General features: G+C 40.3%; 2 protein-coding genes across 5 annotated transcripts in view; one reads left to right on the top strand and one right to left on the bottom strand.

Moving 5' to 3' along the window:
• The first annotated feature begins 391 nt into the window (after positions 1-391).
• nkapd1 (NKAP domain containing 1) lies at positions 392-5,046 on the top strand. 3 transcript variants are annotated; one of them, XM_034097487.2, is made up of 6 exons: positions 392-505; positions 781-857; positions 2,322-2,410; positions 2,564-2,701; positions 2,919-2,972; positions 3,453-5,046. In XM_034097487.2, exons 1-6 carry the CDS (start codon positions 427-429, stop codon positions 3,889-3,891), a joined length of 876 nt encoding a protein of 291 aa, XP_033953378.1. In that variant the 5' UTR covers positions 392-426; the 3' UTR covers positions 3,892-5,046. The 3 variants fall into 3 exon arrangements, with proteins under 3 accessions (XP_033953378.1, XP_033953377.1, XP_033953379.1); XM_034097486.2 differs by having other exon boundaries at positions 393-505; positions 3,450-4,854; XM_034097488.2 differs by having other exon boundaries at positions 467-552; positions 3,450-4,833.
• A 3,682-nt stretch (positions 5,047-8,728) lies between these two features.
• The window catches only part of lrfn1 (leucine rich repeat and fibronectin type III domain containing 1), a 150,981-nt gene continuing 144,259 nt past the window's right edge, over positions 8,729-15,450 (bottom strand). For both annotated transcript variants that reach the window (XM_034096751.1, XM_034096753.1), the window contains exons 4-5: positions 12,741-14,136; positions 8,729-10,621 (exon numbers count right to left, since the gene is read on the bottom strand). In XM_034096751.1, coding sequence (XP_033952642.1) covers positions 9,721-10,621; positions 12,741-14,116 — 2,277 coding nt within the window. In that variant the 5' untranslated portion in view covers positions 14,117-14,136 and the 3' untranslated portion in view covers positions 8,729-9,720. The remainder of the gene's footprint in view (positions 10,622-12,740; positions 14,137-15,450) is intronic.

The following is a 15,450-nucleotide window of genomic DNA, read 5'->3' as shown; positions in this document are numbered from 1 at the left end:
TGTGAGTTTGCAAATCTTTTAAATGCATTTGTGGATGTTGTTTTACATTTACAAATCACATATTTACACACAAATTATTTTTATGTTCACACAAATAATTATGAGACATATATATGCCCATATCAGCGGCACATTCTCATAACTCTGAGCACAACTTGAGTGATTCTGTGATGTGTCCATGGTTTTCACCTTTTTATGGCTACTAGTTGTTTCCCTGTGATACGAATTCAAGAGGGAAAATAGACATGTAGTCCTCACGGAGTAGGTTTGATTTGCAATTGTGAGAGATATGGCCATTTTCTGATTAAAACACACGAAAACAAACTTCTTTGTAGCACACAAGGCACTTGATGAAAAGCTTCTACTTTATTGATGGACGGACCATTGGACCAATCAGAGTTCAGTCTTGCCAACGTTTGGTGACGTATGACGTGCAAAGCGGAAGTACCGGTAGATGCTGTAAACCGTGTTTTCTTCTTCTTGAATGCTACTCGTTTTGGAAAAGGTACAGTTTGTACAAATCTACAAAATGAAGTTGAACGTGTTGAAATAGTAAGCAGTAATTAAGGCCGACTGTTAACAAGTTACATTTTGTTTATTGAAATATACTCTTGAATCCGAATATCTAACAGTATTAGCTACGAGCTAGGCTAACATGTGATGTTCATGTAACAGAGTTATTATTGTTGCAGCTATGTATACATAATATAAATGACTCTTATATTGAATTAACAAAAGATCAGTTTAACCTGATGATGATTTACATTTGTCTCACTTCAGGTGTGATCATGTCAAGGCATCCGCTGGGGAAGACACTGTTGAGAAATGTAATCCGCCACACAGATGCCCACAACAAGGTGCGTTTGAGTTCATGTGTTTCCGAGACACGTTGGAAATATGCCCTTTCATTAGGTGTACAACGCTAGAACTGGTGCTGCTTTATACAACAGCCTGAGATTTGAAATATAATAGCGTCATTGTGTTGCGTTATTCCAATGTGTTTTGTATTTTATCTACCATCATTGCTATAAATAAGGGTAGACTAAGAAGCTAAATGAAGTGGTAGCTGATTGTAGACCAGGGATAGTCTCATTGCTTTGCCCTGGGGCTACTCCTGCTAAATGACAGGAGGTATGGGGCCAGTTAATAAACACAAACTAATAATACCTCTGACGGGGGTATGGGGGGGGGGGGTCTCACCTAGCACTTTATCTTTGTGAACAAGCTCTGTTAGTCTACTGATATGCTTTTTGATGCACTTTGACAACTTATCTACATTGAAAGTTATTTTCATGGATAAATCAGTAAATGGTCATCTGTCACCGTACCGAGTAGTATCAGTAATATCAACATTCAAGGCTTTTATTGTCATATGTACATAGCTACAGTGTAGTTATGACAATTACATTCTTAGGTCACAGGCTACTCCAACGGTGCAATACAATACAACAGATAATAGTGCAAGTAAATAAAAATAAAATTGAATATAATAGAAATTGTGCAGAATAGTCTATATATATCACTGGAGTAGACTATACAATGGTTTAACATTGCAACTAAACTTAATTACCTATCTAACCCTGCTTTTGTTGGAGGCACTCTTACTTTATCTTTACACACCGTATATTTGACCTATTCCTCCATTTTATTTGCACCATTATGTCACTATGTGATTTGTATGCGATAGTTGCTTTGTTTGAGAAGCCAGGGACTTAAGCTTTTAATTTCTACCTTCTGTTGCTTCTGTCCGTAACAATAGAGCCTTTAAATCATTGAATCTTGAATCTGTACAGTTGTTTAACTGTAATAACTTATCTTCATTATTGAGTAATCTGATGTTTTATTATTCAATTAATCAATTGTTTGTTATATGAATTGTAAGAGGACTATGAAAAGGATCCATACTTATCTCGTACATTCAATGAAAAAGCAGCACTTCATCACATTTGAGAGAACCAGATGACCAGATGTGGTATTTATGTTAATCAAATCTCTTAAATTGTTAACAATTATGAAAATGTCTGAGAGTTTTCTATCTACAGAAGAACTCTTATCCTAGAGATGAGTTGTGTTTTTGACCTGAAGCTTTTTCTGATCCAGATTACTAATATATCATTAAGCTAAGATATAAATGTATGTTACGGATATTTCACAAAAGAAAGGCTTCACAAACTAATTTGCATTTCAGGAATTAAGTATTTTAATCCTGTATACTGAAATGCATTTTATGCATCTAAATAAAGCATTTATAACATGTGTTTGTCTAAGCATTATGAGTCTGGGCAATCTGTAATGTACTTACTCTTGTTGACTTGCTGCAGATCCAGGAGGAGATGGAGATGTGGAAAAAGCGAAACTATCAGGTCCACACGTCCCACAACACACATTTTCCTGACACAAAGAGTGAGAGGTAGGAACAGTGAATGTCCCAATTTAATTTGAGACACAGAAACCCAAGTGTTACCAGAGCATCATTTGGGAGTATGTTTCATAATGGAGCCCTCCGTTTAGAGACCTGTTACTGTATGTTGCTGTCTGATTTATTGATGTAATGGTTTTTCAGGGGACAAATGCACTGTGATCGAGAGCAGCCCAGAGACCTGAGTCGGGGGAACAGAGAGCGAGGCTCGGAACATGACGAAAAGGAGGCTCGATACTGGAGCCGCAAACTGTATGAGTTTGAGGCCAAAGATTCTGACAGGTACAGCACAAGACTACATCTTCATCTAAACATGTATTTTGTTTGTACTTCTTGGGAGAATTCTTGCTAAATACTGCTGATATTTCTGAAAGGTGAAAAGAAGAAAGTTGGTGTCCTTCTTTGTATTCTTGACAGTTTTAATTTCCCTACATGATAATGTAACATAGGGGAGTCGCACAAGATTGACAAAGCTTTATCTTATGTTTTCAAATGCCAGGTGGGGACATAGTGGCTTCAAGGAGCTTTATCCAGAGGAGTTTGAAAGGGACAGGTAAGCAAACATGGAACTGCACTGCATCAAATAAGCAAGAGATTAAAAAACTTTATTTCAAAGGGGCCCTCTAGAGATTTGACACTGTACTTCCATAATGTTGGTGCTTATTACATCATTTTATAACACCAGTCATCACCTCTTTGTTGTAATGAGGGCTGTGACAACTGAATATTTTCATTATCGATTCTGTGGAATACTTCAGAGAATATAATTTTGGTCAATGAATGAAATAATTAAACATGTATGTCGAATCTCTTAAAGTCCAAGATTATGTCTTCTAAAGTCTTGTGTTGTCAGTGCAAAAGCCTAAGACATTGAGTCAAGTATGATCTAAAACAGAGAAAAGCAGGACATTTTAGAGGGTTAAAACAACATTTTACTTGTGGATTGCCCCTAAGAATTATGTCATACGTACTAAACCTATCTAGCCTCATTTGTTTTATATTCAATTTGTCTTTTCTTTTGTGAAAAAAGCAGTGACACAAAAAAGAGTGGGCGCCACAAACTGAAAAAGGCCAAGTCTGACACAGAAGCAAGCTTATCCAAACGATCCAAAAAATCCTCTCGAAAGAAGAAGAAAAAGAAGAAGAAGAAGGACGAGGCGGAAAAGCGTAAGCAAGCAGAGTGCTCGAGCAGCGACAGCAGCAGTGATGACAGCAATGCCCCCAAAGACAAGCAGCGGAGGAAAAGGACTAAAAGTCGACATAAAAACAAGAAAACTGCGAAGACCAGAGGGAGAGAAGAGGACAGCAGCTCAGGCGAGAGTAATGATGAAAAGGAAAGACGAACTCACAGGCGTAAAAAGCGAAAGCAAGACTCCCACAAAGACTCAGACTCGGGGCCAAACTCAAAAAGGAGCAGGAAGAACTCGAAAGCAGCAGGCGCAGAGAGTTCAGATAATACTTCTCTCGACTGAGATTCAAAGACTTGGACAGATACAGTCGCTCAGGTAACCACCAAAGAAAGTACTGCACAATTCTCTGGCTCTCCTCAAATTCACAGAGGGCGTCTCTCTGCAGGCCCTCTCTGTGTTGTACTTTGTGAGACATTAACAAACCTGTTCTGAAGGCTCTCTGCAGGCGCTCTGTGTGGCAGTACCTCATCCATGAAGGGGGGGTGGGGTGTCCTGCCCCTGCCTCATCATCAGGGATTCTGTGTGCTGCAGGCTCATTGATTGATCATTGACTCTCGGCTGTCAGCCTCCCAGGAAGACTTTCTGTCCTCAATCGGCCGGTGTTTTTTAAACCACATGTATTTAAGAAATGTTTTCCAACTTTACTGGCCAATTATTTTTAAAATGTGCATTTTTTTGAACATTTACTTTTTGTATACCAACAATTGAAAAATAAACATCTATTTTACTGTTTTAAAAATATTTTTGGTTATTTAAAAATAGTGAAATATAAATGCTTTGTCTTGTGATTTTACTGTAAACAAATCACATTTAAAAAGAAAAAAAACTATCCATCAATGTATCGACCAACAAGTGTAGCCAAATCTTTATATACATGGTTCCCACATGTAACACATCAAAATCCTGTCCGTTTGTGAATTTAAAGTGGTATAAATGAAGCTTCTGAAAGCAGACATAAATACATGATTCATTAAAAGTGCTTGAACTCATTTATTGCTAGGACAGAAATTGTTATTTTGGTCTTTTTTTTTCTTTTTTCACTCGTCTGCCATCACTGTAACCCAGAAGTGAGAAGCCTTCACACATTCAAACTCTCACTTTTTAATTGTTGTCTGCTAGCTCATGTTAAGCCTGATTGTTCTCATAAAAACTTACAGTGTGGTAACAGTAATTAGCCTTGATATGTGTCTCAAACTACGCCGTGTTGATTACTCAAGGTAATTGAGCCTGGAAAAGTCCTTGAATTTTATGTTCAAGCCGGTGAAGGCGGGAGCCCTGTGTATAGTTTAGGAACTGCACAAAGAGAAAGGAGATGAAAAAGGAGAAGGGTATTGTTAACACGAATAGCTCTGTAACCATTAGAGATACATTTTTTAAAATGTATTTCATTCCTATATTCTGTTTTAGATGATTAGTTTCCACCATCTGTTGGGTAAACATTCACTTGTGCTCAGAGCTAAATACAGCAGTGCAAATGGAGTGGAAGTCAAATCTAGACAAAAATAAATTTCCGCTCTGAATACTTTTTTTTACTTGTCAGGCTGTTAGTAAAGAAAATCACAGAGGGCGGTTTCCTCTCCGAAGACCATCACGGATCAAAGACAAACTTTTTTATGATGCAGGAGGAACACCTTAAAAATCTGCCATTCATGATCATCATCAAAGAGAATACATGTAGTAATTCAGCTTGATGCTAAAGAGCTGTAAGGCCTTGTGGCACTCCGGATAAATGTAATGCCTGAGAAAAATATTCAGTCACACAGCAGAAGCCCTGAAAATGAAAGACAACAGCACTATTTAACAACATGTTCTGTGCCGCTGGTCACTTTCTCTGCACCACACTTGTCAAACTACATTTGTATTTAACTTTCTTTTTTTGATAAAGTCGAAATAAGCCTGGTACCAAGTCCTGGGCCATCTGGGTATTTTTAGATAATATAATGCTGAAGGAAGTGGTGGAATACCATTTGAAAAGTGTATGCTTACTCGAGAAGCCCGGAGCACTTTACCGAGTCCGTGTCAATAGGCTAAGTGTTCTCTCTAAGCAGCAGAGAGTGGGATATGTTGAGCTTGGCTGCAAACCCGGAAACATGGAAAGCAAAAAAAGCATAAGAAATGTGGCTGGTCAAATCTGTGTTGACTGAGCTTTCTTAAACACATTATAAAGGTTAATAAGATTTTGGCAAAAGGGCAAAATCCCAAATTGAGTGCTTTATTGCTGAAAAAGTATTCATAAAATAATTATCTAGAAAGAAAACAACCAATAAATAGATGTTTTTCTTGTTGCATTATATTAAATGTGTATTTTGCACTTCATACCAAAGCTTTTCAAAAAGCCATTTCTCAATACACCTATACACAATAAAAGGCACAAATCTGCATATTGCTTAAGTCTACACTTATGGTCTGCGAGGGTCTACAATAAAAAATGTTTTAATCTGAAGCTTTTAGCTAGCTTCAGGCCCATTTGTCATTCCTGCCCTCCCCCAATAAACACGTTTTTAAATGATTTATAAACATTTATATATAATTATAAATGAACTGTGAACTGTAATTCTACAATGTATGTGATGTCAGATAGTAATATAAAAGTAATAGCTACATCAAAAACAGGTATGAAACACTATATGACAGTAAAACAAGAATACAGTTTAAAAGGGGAGTGATTAGTAAAATATCCATAAAGAAATAGAAAATCTGTTTACAGTTCTGTTTCATATGGTTGTTGAGAGATGTATCCATAGGTCTCTTAATTTTGCTCTCAAAGTGCACCAGATTGATGCATTTAACTTCAATATGAAAAAATAAATCTTCTCGGGGGTGCATGCCCCCGGACCCCCCTAGAGGATGTTTGGTCCACCCTCCATTTATAAAAAATAGCACTTTACCCCTGCTTACACCTATGTGAGCTGATTATCGAGCTCCACTGTGGTTTATGTCTTGAAATGTAAACAACTTTACCTTGCTGTGTTGAGCAGTTCATGAAGGTCCCCTACTATTGAAAGACCCTTAAAGCAGTAGAGGATTGAAAAACCTTATGGTATGGCTGTAGACTGCTGACTTTTGCTAAGAAATAAATACGGATTCAATTGTGGTATTTCTTAATTGTATCTTGCTACACAATACATAATAAAATATGTCTGCAATTCATACTGTAGCGTTCAAAAAGTAATTCTTCAATACAGGGTGTGAATTGTTGCTGATGTCTATCACTGCAAGTCTCCTCAAATGGTTGAGATGGCAATAGGTTTAGATAAATGCTATCACAATTTGTCCAAATTTACAATTTCACTAAATTGCTACATTTGGAGAATTTCTCACAACAACTTTGTAGTGTGTTAATTTAGTACATTTTCAGGAAAGACACACCATTTGCAGGGAAGTAAGACCTGACATGATAAAGCACAAGCATGTTCAGATTTCGGTGAAAAAAACTCACCCTCACCAAATTGAGGCACAACGTGCTCTGCTGTTCCTCCAATGTTCGCTAGTTTGGCTGCCCCGGTCAATTCTGAAGACTGAGAGAAGTCTCAGCCTTCTCCTGTCTAAGCACATTTTGTGTTCAATAATGGTTACACATAGGCGGCAGGGAAAAACACTGCCGCTGCAGCTCCCTCGAGCTGTGAGAAATGGGAAGGAGCTCACTTCCTGCAAACCTTCAGGACTTAATGAGGAGAAGGGAAGCCGTTGGAAAATGTGTGAACCGCAAATTGACAGCCAAGATTAACACTCTTAAGGTAGGTCTAGCTGTAAAAACAACAAGGTTTTGTGCTCAAATTGGATGGTTTTTGGCTGAACATTGGTTAAGAATGATGAATAAAACGGACCTGAGGACCCTGTTCTCAGCCTCAATCTATCACTGAGGATGTAAAGAGGAGATTTGAGAGGATTGAAAACCTCTAGTGTGACTTATCTCTGTGCTCCTGGTTTTATCTCTATACTGTCCACACAGCTCAGTTTAATCTCAGCCTGTTAAGTAGCTGTAATCAGAGGGAGGCTGGCAGAAAACACATCTTTCATCCCCCCCATTTATTTCTGTTTCCCTCTGTCATGCGTTTCCCTAACATATTATTCCATCGTCTGTGCTGTATACAGTATTTAAACCAATAAAGCTTGTGTATTACACATTGTAATTTTGTTGCAAGTAGATAAATAAATATACGTTCATCAACCACGGTATACATCCTTATACAGTAAGAAGCATCTCTAAATGGTGCATAAACAGTTCCAATATAACACAGTTTACAAAAATGACTTCATTTAAGTTTTCTCAAAATAATTGTTTTTTATAAATAAATAAATATTCTAATGAGAAAACATATGTATCAATTGATACATATGTTTTCTCATTAGAATATTTATCTATTTATAAACAACAATTATTTTGAGAAAACTTAAATTGCCATGAGATGTGGCTAAAATCTTATGTCTAACAAGTTTTTTCAACAAATTCTTATTAATAGTTTAAAAACCTGACAAGTGATTTGTTTTCATAACACACTGTGAGGATATGCTCGTGTTTGTAATTATATCAACAAAATATGATTATAACTGTGGTATAATTCACGTATTATCTGTTTACACACCATTTACAGATTCTTCACAAAAGAAGGTGGTTAGCACAATAAAATGTCCTTATCTCTGCTTATAACTACATTATTTTGATATGTATTGTACTGTTTGTTCACAAACAGTACTGCTTTTAGGTGGTATATAGATAGGGTTTAGGTTGAATACAAGTCTAAACTGAACCTTCAAAGCAGGGTGCTTCACAGGCTTTCTCCTGACAATAGTTATAAGCATCTTCCCTGCAGCCTTGAAGTTAATGAGAGCGTTACAACGCCTTGTCTCCCCCTAGAGGGATCCAACACATATTACACCCTTGTTCATAACAACAGGCTGCATTTGAATTCAGCATTACATTCAGTTATCACGTCCCTCGACGTCCCACACCTCACTCTGCTTCCGTGGTCGTTGTGCAGCTTTCACAGAATCCTTATAAATAGCACCTGGTAATCAAATATTTATCATCTCAATGTGTGTGTGTCTCCTTGCAGCGGACACACACTGCTACTCCTGAAGCACACAAATAAAACACCAGTGATACAGTTAACCCACACAAAATGTTTAATGCCCTTCGTGAGGGGATAAATGGTCCAAACTTTGACATACTAAATAGGGCGAGGTGTGATGACACAGGTTTTTAATGTAAAAACTTGCAGCAAACACCCAAATGCTTTGTAAAAAGTCATGTGACATATGACTTACTTACTTACATAGTTAGTACACATACACCAATGTTTTAATATACTTATATATGTCTTTTTTGTTTGTTGTCTTTTTATCTAGACCAGCCAGATACAGAACCGATTAATATACAGTCACATCTGGAACAATACCTATTTAACATCATACAGTCCGACTGTCAGAGAGGAATCCACGGTTGGTCTCCAAGTCCATCCTTGCTATGCTAACATTAGAAATCGGTCTGTGTAAAATCCTGTTCTTTTTTAATTATCATTATTGTATAGACTGGTGGTGATACATGTCATTGTATCTCGTGTCTTCTGTGCAAAAGTTTTTTTTTGTTTGAAAGAACCCAAAACATGATTGACATAACAGGATACCTGGCTGTTCACTTTACAGAAATGATGACTTTTTTTTTTCCTCTTTTTTTTCAACAATTAAACAGTCACATCCAAACGCCACACCCCCTTGGCATGTCACAGAAAACAAAAGAAGAACATTTAAAAAAAAAATCCAAAGATATGCTTCCCATCTTCAGGGTGGGCGGCAATGATCGAGAGGACAGTTTATGACTACAGTGAGCAGCATCCTCCATTCATACATCTTTTTAGAATAAGGCACTGCTGCATAAAGAAAGGACATGGCCAACACACCTCTCTGGGAGTATGAAGGGGAGGCAGGATGAAGGGAGATGTGTTCTTCTCCAGCAACTCACACACAGTTTGCATGTGTAAGTCAATGTGCTTGTGTTCATAGTTTGCTATGTATGGGAAAAGTGTGTGTTTATGTCATGTAGACATAGTTGTGATTTTACATGTGTGAGTTGCAGAGCCATTTGTTTTTCCCCCGGCGACACTGCTTTGCTCAGACTGTGCTCTCAAGCATCCACTCAGTGCTGCTGAACGTAACTCTCCTGTTGGCGAGCGGCGAGGACTCCGTGTTGAGCTGGTTGGTGGACTTGTGCCACCTTGTCCTCGCTCTGCGTGGGTAACTATGACTCTGAAAAATGGAGTAATCCCCTCCGTCAAAAGAGAATCTGTGCCTAGTTCGTGCCAGCTCATTAGGGAGTAATCCCATGTTGGCAAGGGCACCTTTCTTGTCCTTGAGCCTGGGAGCCTCCTTGGTGCCAGCGTTGGGGCCTATGAGACACAGGGACATGGTGGAGCCCGTCAGGCTACTGTCCGTCTGCGTGTCCTCGGATGGTGGGCCAGAGCACTGCGCGTCCAGGCTGGTTCTTCTCTTCATCTTGTCGGCAGTCATCGGAGGCAGCTCCACCTCCAGGATGGCAGTGGTGGCTGCTGGATTCTCCTTCTTCTCATTGTCCGCCCTCATCACCAGCGCCATGCACTGTTTGGGTGCGTGCGCATCATGCTGGCCCTCATCGGACGGTTGCTTGGAGGCGGAGCGCTGGAGCCGCTGCTGGCTGCCGTTGGTCTGCGAGTGCATGCTGGAGCTGACCTTGGAATTGCCGTCCTCCGGGCCGCTGTAGGCCTTATAACGTATCATCAGGATGATAATGAACACCAGCACTGAAGCAACAATTATACCGCCAATAATAATGATCATAGTGCCTCCCAGGAATTGGCTGTGCATGAAGCGGCACTGGCTGACCTCGTTGGCCGTGTGGAAAAGCACACAGCCAACCACACGTGTGGCCGTTAACGATGTGACGCCGTCGTCGTAAACCGCCAGCACACAAAGGTCATACTCCCGCCCCGCGGCCAGATCATTGATTAAGAAGTTCTTGTTGGTAGATGGGATCATTCTGCAAAGAAGAAAAAAACAGCACAGAGGTGAAGATATGGACGATTAATCATTGAAATTACAACGCCCACATTTACTGATTTGCATAAGGTGTATTAAATCACACAAAGGTGTCAATTCCACACAACACAAAGACAACCATTGCAAATATCACTCATTCAGGTAGACAGAAATATAAAGCTCAACACTTCATTAGAGTTGACTTATGAGATCATATGTTATATCACAAAAAGCAGTGATAAGTTGCTCTAAGTTTCAGTATAGAATGACAGCAAGGGTAAACACAAGGTGATAAACAAGGCAGAGGAGGCTCACTGTTATATACAATATGCCACAACCACTGCAGGGGGCAGGACAAGTGACGCATGATGTGAAGGCAGTTTGGATGTGTGAATACATAAGGTTACATTTTGTCGGGAACTTCAAGATTACACGACTCTAAATACAACGGAGGAAGGCTTTGTCTTCAGGTCAACATTGGCGTTAATATAATTAGAAGCGTGTTCCTTCTCCCCAAAGGGAGAATTTGATGGTTATCATTTGGTAATAATGCACCTCCTAAAGACCAAACAACACTCCGCTCCATGCCTTAACTGGATGTGAAAATTATACAGGAGAGCGAATCATTATATCTGATAAACAAAAAGGGAAAAAAAGAAAGAAAGGCGACGACTATTATTAACCTGCCCCATGAATACATCAATCCTGAAGTACTCCTCGGGTTACAACATCCGGTTAGTGTGCGTCACATATTGCATAAGAAAAACATATTCTCGGATTTCAAACATTATTATAAGAACGTTTGCAAATCTTTTACTCACTATTTAGAAAATAGTGTAACTTTGCTTCTGTTGATTTTGCCAGTTTTCTATGTTCACTTTATATATTTCTCACACATTATTTGTTGCAGTGGTGAAAAGTTACTAAAGCCTTGTAATTAAATACAGTTTTCATCGTGTGATAACATATACTCCTCCCTCGCTACAGTACTTACAGCTATACAACCATAACCATACAATAAGCCTATAAAGTAAGATGGTTCCACCTTGACTATAGACATTAAAAAATATATATTAATGCTTGAGTAATGATCATTTATTAGACAAATAAAACACTCCAACAAGGGCCATTTTGGATAATAAGACATGACTCTGTTAATAAGCTACATGTTGTTGTTGAATTGAGTACACTTACTCTACTGCTGTTCCTTGCTTGATTTTTTCCATTGTTAAATAAACCAGTGTATGAAGTCAGTGTCTCGCTGGAACTTTTTACTACATTTTGAACGTTTATTAGTTTTTAGCAGTTCGACAAGCAACATATTTTACTGTTAAACTTCCTAAATTATTTTATAGTTGTTTTAAGGCCCCAAAAGGGTAACATTATCCAAAGGAGGAGCACAATAAATGAAGGTAAAGGTTTGTAAGGGCAAATCAACTGTACAACTGGACATTAAGAGATTACAACTACCTCCAGCAGAATGTACAGTAAATGTAACAGTACAAATGAACTGAGACATTTTGAATGCAGGGCTGGGAAAGTGCATTTCTTATAGTGTGGTATTGCTTCTTACCTAGACAACCAATGTAAATCATTCTTCCACCACGGCAACCGAGCCTATCATTAGAAAACCGCATCTAATCACACTCTGTGTTTCAACCAATTAATGCAGGCACTTGCTAATGATACAAACAGCGACATGCAGTGAAATAGTTGGGCCTCATGTAATTGTTTGTTGTCATATCATGTTTTAATGAAAGGGGCATTTAGTTCTTCAGAGTGCTGGACTCCACAATATCTTCAACTGATGCAACAATCTACTTGAATGGGTTTCTGCGTGTGTAAATATCTACATTTAACTGCACATTTGATGCATGTTATTATGCAAATTAATTTAAATGAATGTAAAAAAATGGCCTCCCTAGTTTATACCCCAGACTTCACTATAGGGGTCCTGCTTATATCTGGACACATACTTAATTATTTTGCATCTTTGGGATATGTCGAACTGCCATAATGGACCGTAGTGTCATTTAGCAGATGGTGACTCCAGATGTCTCACCTTTTCCTTTACTCTACCACTTATCTCTCCATCCATCCATCCCCCCCCCCCACCTTACCTGTACACCAAAGTATCATCTGCGGTGCTGTTGTACTGAATCTGGTACATCCTGATGCCGGGGATGTGGCGCTCAGATGGCCAGCGAATCACAGCGGAGGACGAGGTCAGCTCGCTCACCATCACCCTCCTGTCCTGCTTGTCGTAACCCTTGGTGTCATTGCCAGATTTGGAGGAGGTGGTGATGTCTGAGAGGCCGGGGTCCTCACGCATGTGGCCTGTGTTGTTAACAAACAAGGGTAAGGGGATCATGTTGATCTCAACAGCAGCTGTGGCGATGCCTGCGGCATTGGAGGCCACACAATTAAAGGCCCCACTGTCCTTCAGCGTGGTGATGAGAATATCAAGGGTGCCATTATCATACAGGATGGTGCGGGAGTTGTTATGCACCAGCTTGCCATCTGGAGACCGCCAGTGAATTTCTGGGTCTGGATCACCCACTGCTTTGCATTTGAGAGTCACACCCTGCCCTTCCATCACGTAGGGCTTTGTGGTAAGATGTTTTGTGATCAGCGGAGGCTCGCAGATAAACTCCTCCTCTTGGATGGACCAGAAATACTTGTCCATGAGGTGGTCCGGCGAGGCACAGGTCTCCAGATCGTCCTCTCGTGTCAGCCTGCGGAGCCACAGCAGCTCACAGTTACAGTGAAGAGGGTTTCCTCCAAAGCTCACAGCCAGGGTGGAGGAGCTTGAGCCCGTAGTGTCCGACAGCACCTGAGCGTGCTGGAACAGGCTGTCCGGCGGCAGCTTCTGCAGCCTGTTAGACGTCATGTCCAGGCGCACCAGCTTGGTGAGCAGTGTAAAAGTCCCCGTTCCAATGTGGTCAATCAGGTTGTGGTCCAGCGTGAGTGTGTTAATGTTGGTCATTCTGGCTATGGCTTCCCAGGGAAGGGTGCGCAGGTTGTTATTGGAAAGATCCAAGTCCTCTATGGTGACGACAAACTCATCAAAGGCGGTGGTGGCCACCTGATGGATCTGGTTGTTGCCCAAGATGAGGTGCCGCAGGTTGATGAGGCCTTTTAAGTGGTCTGTCTTTATCGCACTGAGGCGGTTCCCGTCCATGTGGAGCGCCCGCAGGGACCGCAGGCCGAGAAAGGCTAGAGGGATGATCTGGCTGATGGTGTTACGGGACAACGTGAGGTGCACCAAACTGGTCATGTTGAAAAAGTCTTTCCTGCGGATGATGGTGATGAAGTTGTCTGTGAGTCTTAGCTCCACGGTCCTGCGGTCGATGGAGGGGGGCACGAACAACAGACCGGTCTTAGCACAGAGCAGGGTCAGAGTGGGTGAGAGGTGCTGGCAAATGCAGCGGCCCGGGCAGCTGTATCCCTTCGACAGAGCTGCGCACAGCAGCACGCAGAGAACCAGCCGGTCCATTGTTGATTCGTTTCCAGGTCCTGTGTGAAACAAACAGAGAAAAAAGGAGAGACATTGAGTCACACATTTTTAAAGATTTTTTTATCAATAAATAGCATTTATGCCTTATGAGAGCCTGCTGCAAAAATCAAGAGTCTGACCGAGTTTGCAGAGACTGCCAGCAAGGTATCAATCACAAAATGAAATTGAGCTTTTCTGAAATAATGGCACCTGGGAAGATGAAAGGCTGCAGCAACCCATGTCTCAGTAGCCTTTTAATGGCAATGACAGAATGCTTTTTGCCACAAGGCTGCATCACCACTGAACCATAGCATTTCTTGAATGATCAGAGGAACATTCTCCTATATTAGGCAACACTATACCATGTACATTTCCACCATATGACAAGGCGTGTGTTTTTCTTGCTCTGAATTCCACATCAGGATGGAGAATTAAAGGTGGAAAAGGGCACTTGTCAGCAACGCTCAAGGATTGTATGACCTTTTCATGCTCTTTACTCGCCCTATGCTTCAGAGATGTACTGCAAAATTAGAAACCTGTCATGTAAATCACTGCAGAAAAAGGAAAAAGGTGAAGTGAAACAGGGCGGAAATACGGCTTGTTGAAGTCCTTCCTGAGGATGTTCTGATTCTCTGAGTCCCATTTAGAAGTATTGATTTCAGTCTTGGAGAGAACACACCTATGGTGACATGAGTAACAAGTGATCCTTTGCTGCAATAACCAAAAAGAGACCCCAGTGTAACACAAACAGTGATGTGCTGATGCCACATTGTCACTGGGTTTACCCTCCTGATCTTGATGTCTAACCCCTTAAGCTTCACAGTTGATATGAGAGCCTGTTAGAGCCGATAACGTAAAGGAATGACAGCCGACTTTTCTATTCTAGGTGTTTAAAGAATGACATTTGGGTTGCTGCATCCAACTACCCCACAGGGTGACACTTTAATTCCCCTTTTTTTTTTAGAGGTCCAGCATAATTATTTGAATTCCCTCAGGAGAAGCTGGCTGAGGATTTTAAACGCAAATACTGTCTGTTTTTCACCATTTTTGATGTTTCATCCAATTTGTCATGACTAATTTAAGAGCCTTTTATCTATGTTCCACCATGTTGAGGTGCTGCTGACGTCCTTCACCACCGCTGATTTCCCCCCATTGTGCCCAAAGCAAAAGCATCTAATGCTCACAGTACAGATAACCCTAAATGAAAATGTAATTCAAAAAACGCCTACAGTGAGATTCATGGAATATTTTAAATGTCACAGATGCAGAAATAAAGGACAAGCCAAACTCTATTCCTCTATATCTCGAGCTTTTCCTAAGTCACCATGTTTGTA

Source organism: Pseudochaenichthys georgianus, chromosome 13, assembly GCF_902827115.2.
Source record: "Pseudochaenichthys georgianus chromosome 13, fPseGeo1.2, whole genome shotgun sequence".
NCBI classification, from domain to species: Eukaryota; Metazoa; Chordata; class Actinopteri; order Perciformes; family Channichthyidae; genus Pseudochaenichthys; species Pseudochaenichthys georgianus.
This window is presented reverse-complemented; position numbering and strand designations above follow the sequence as displayed.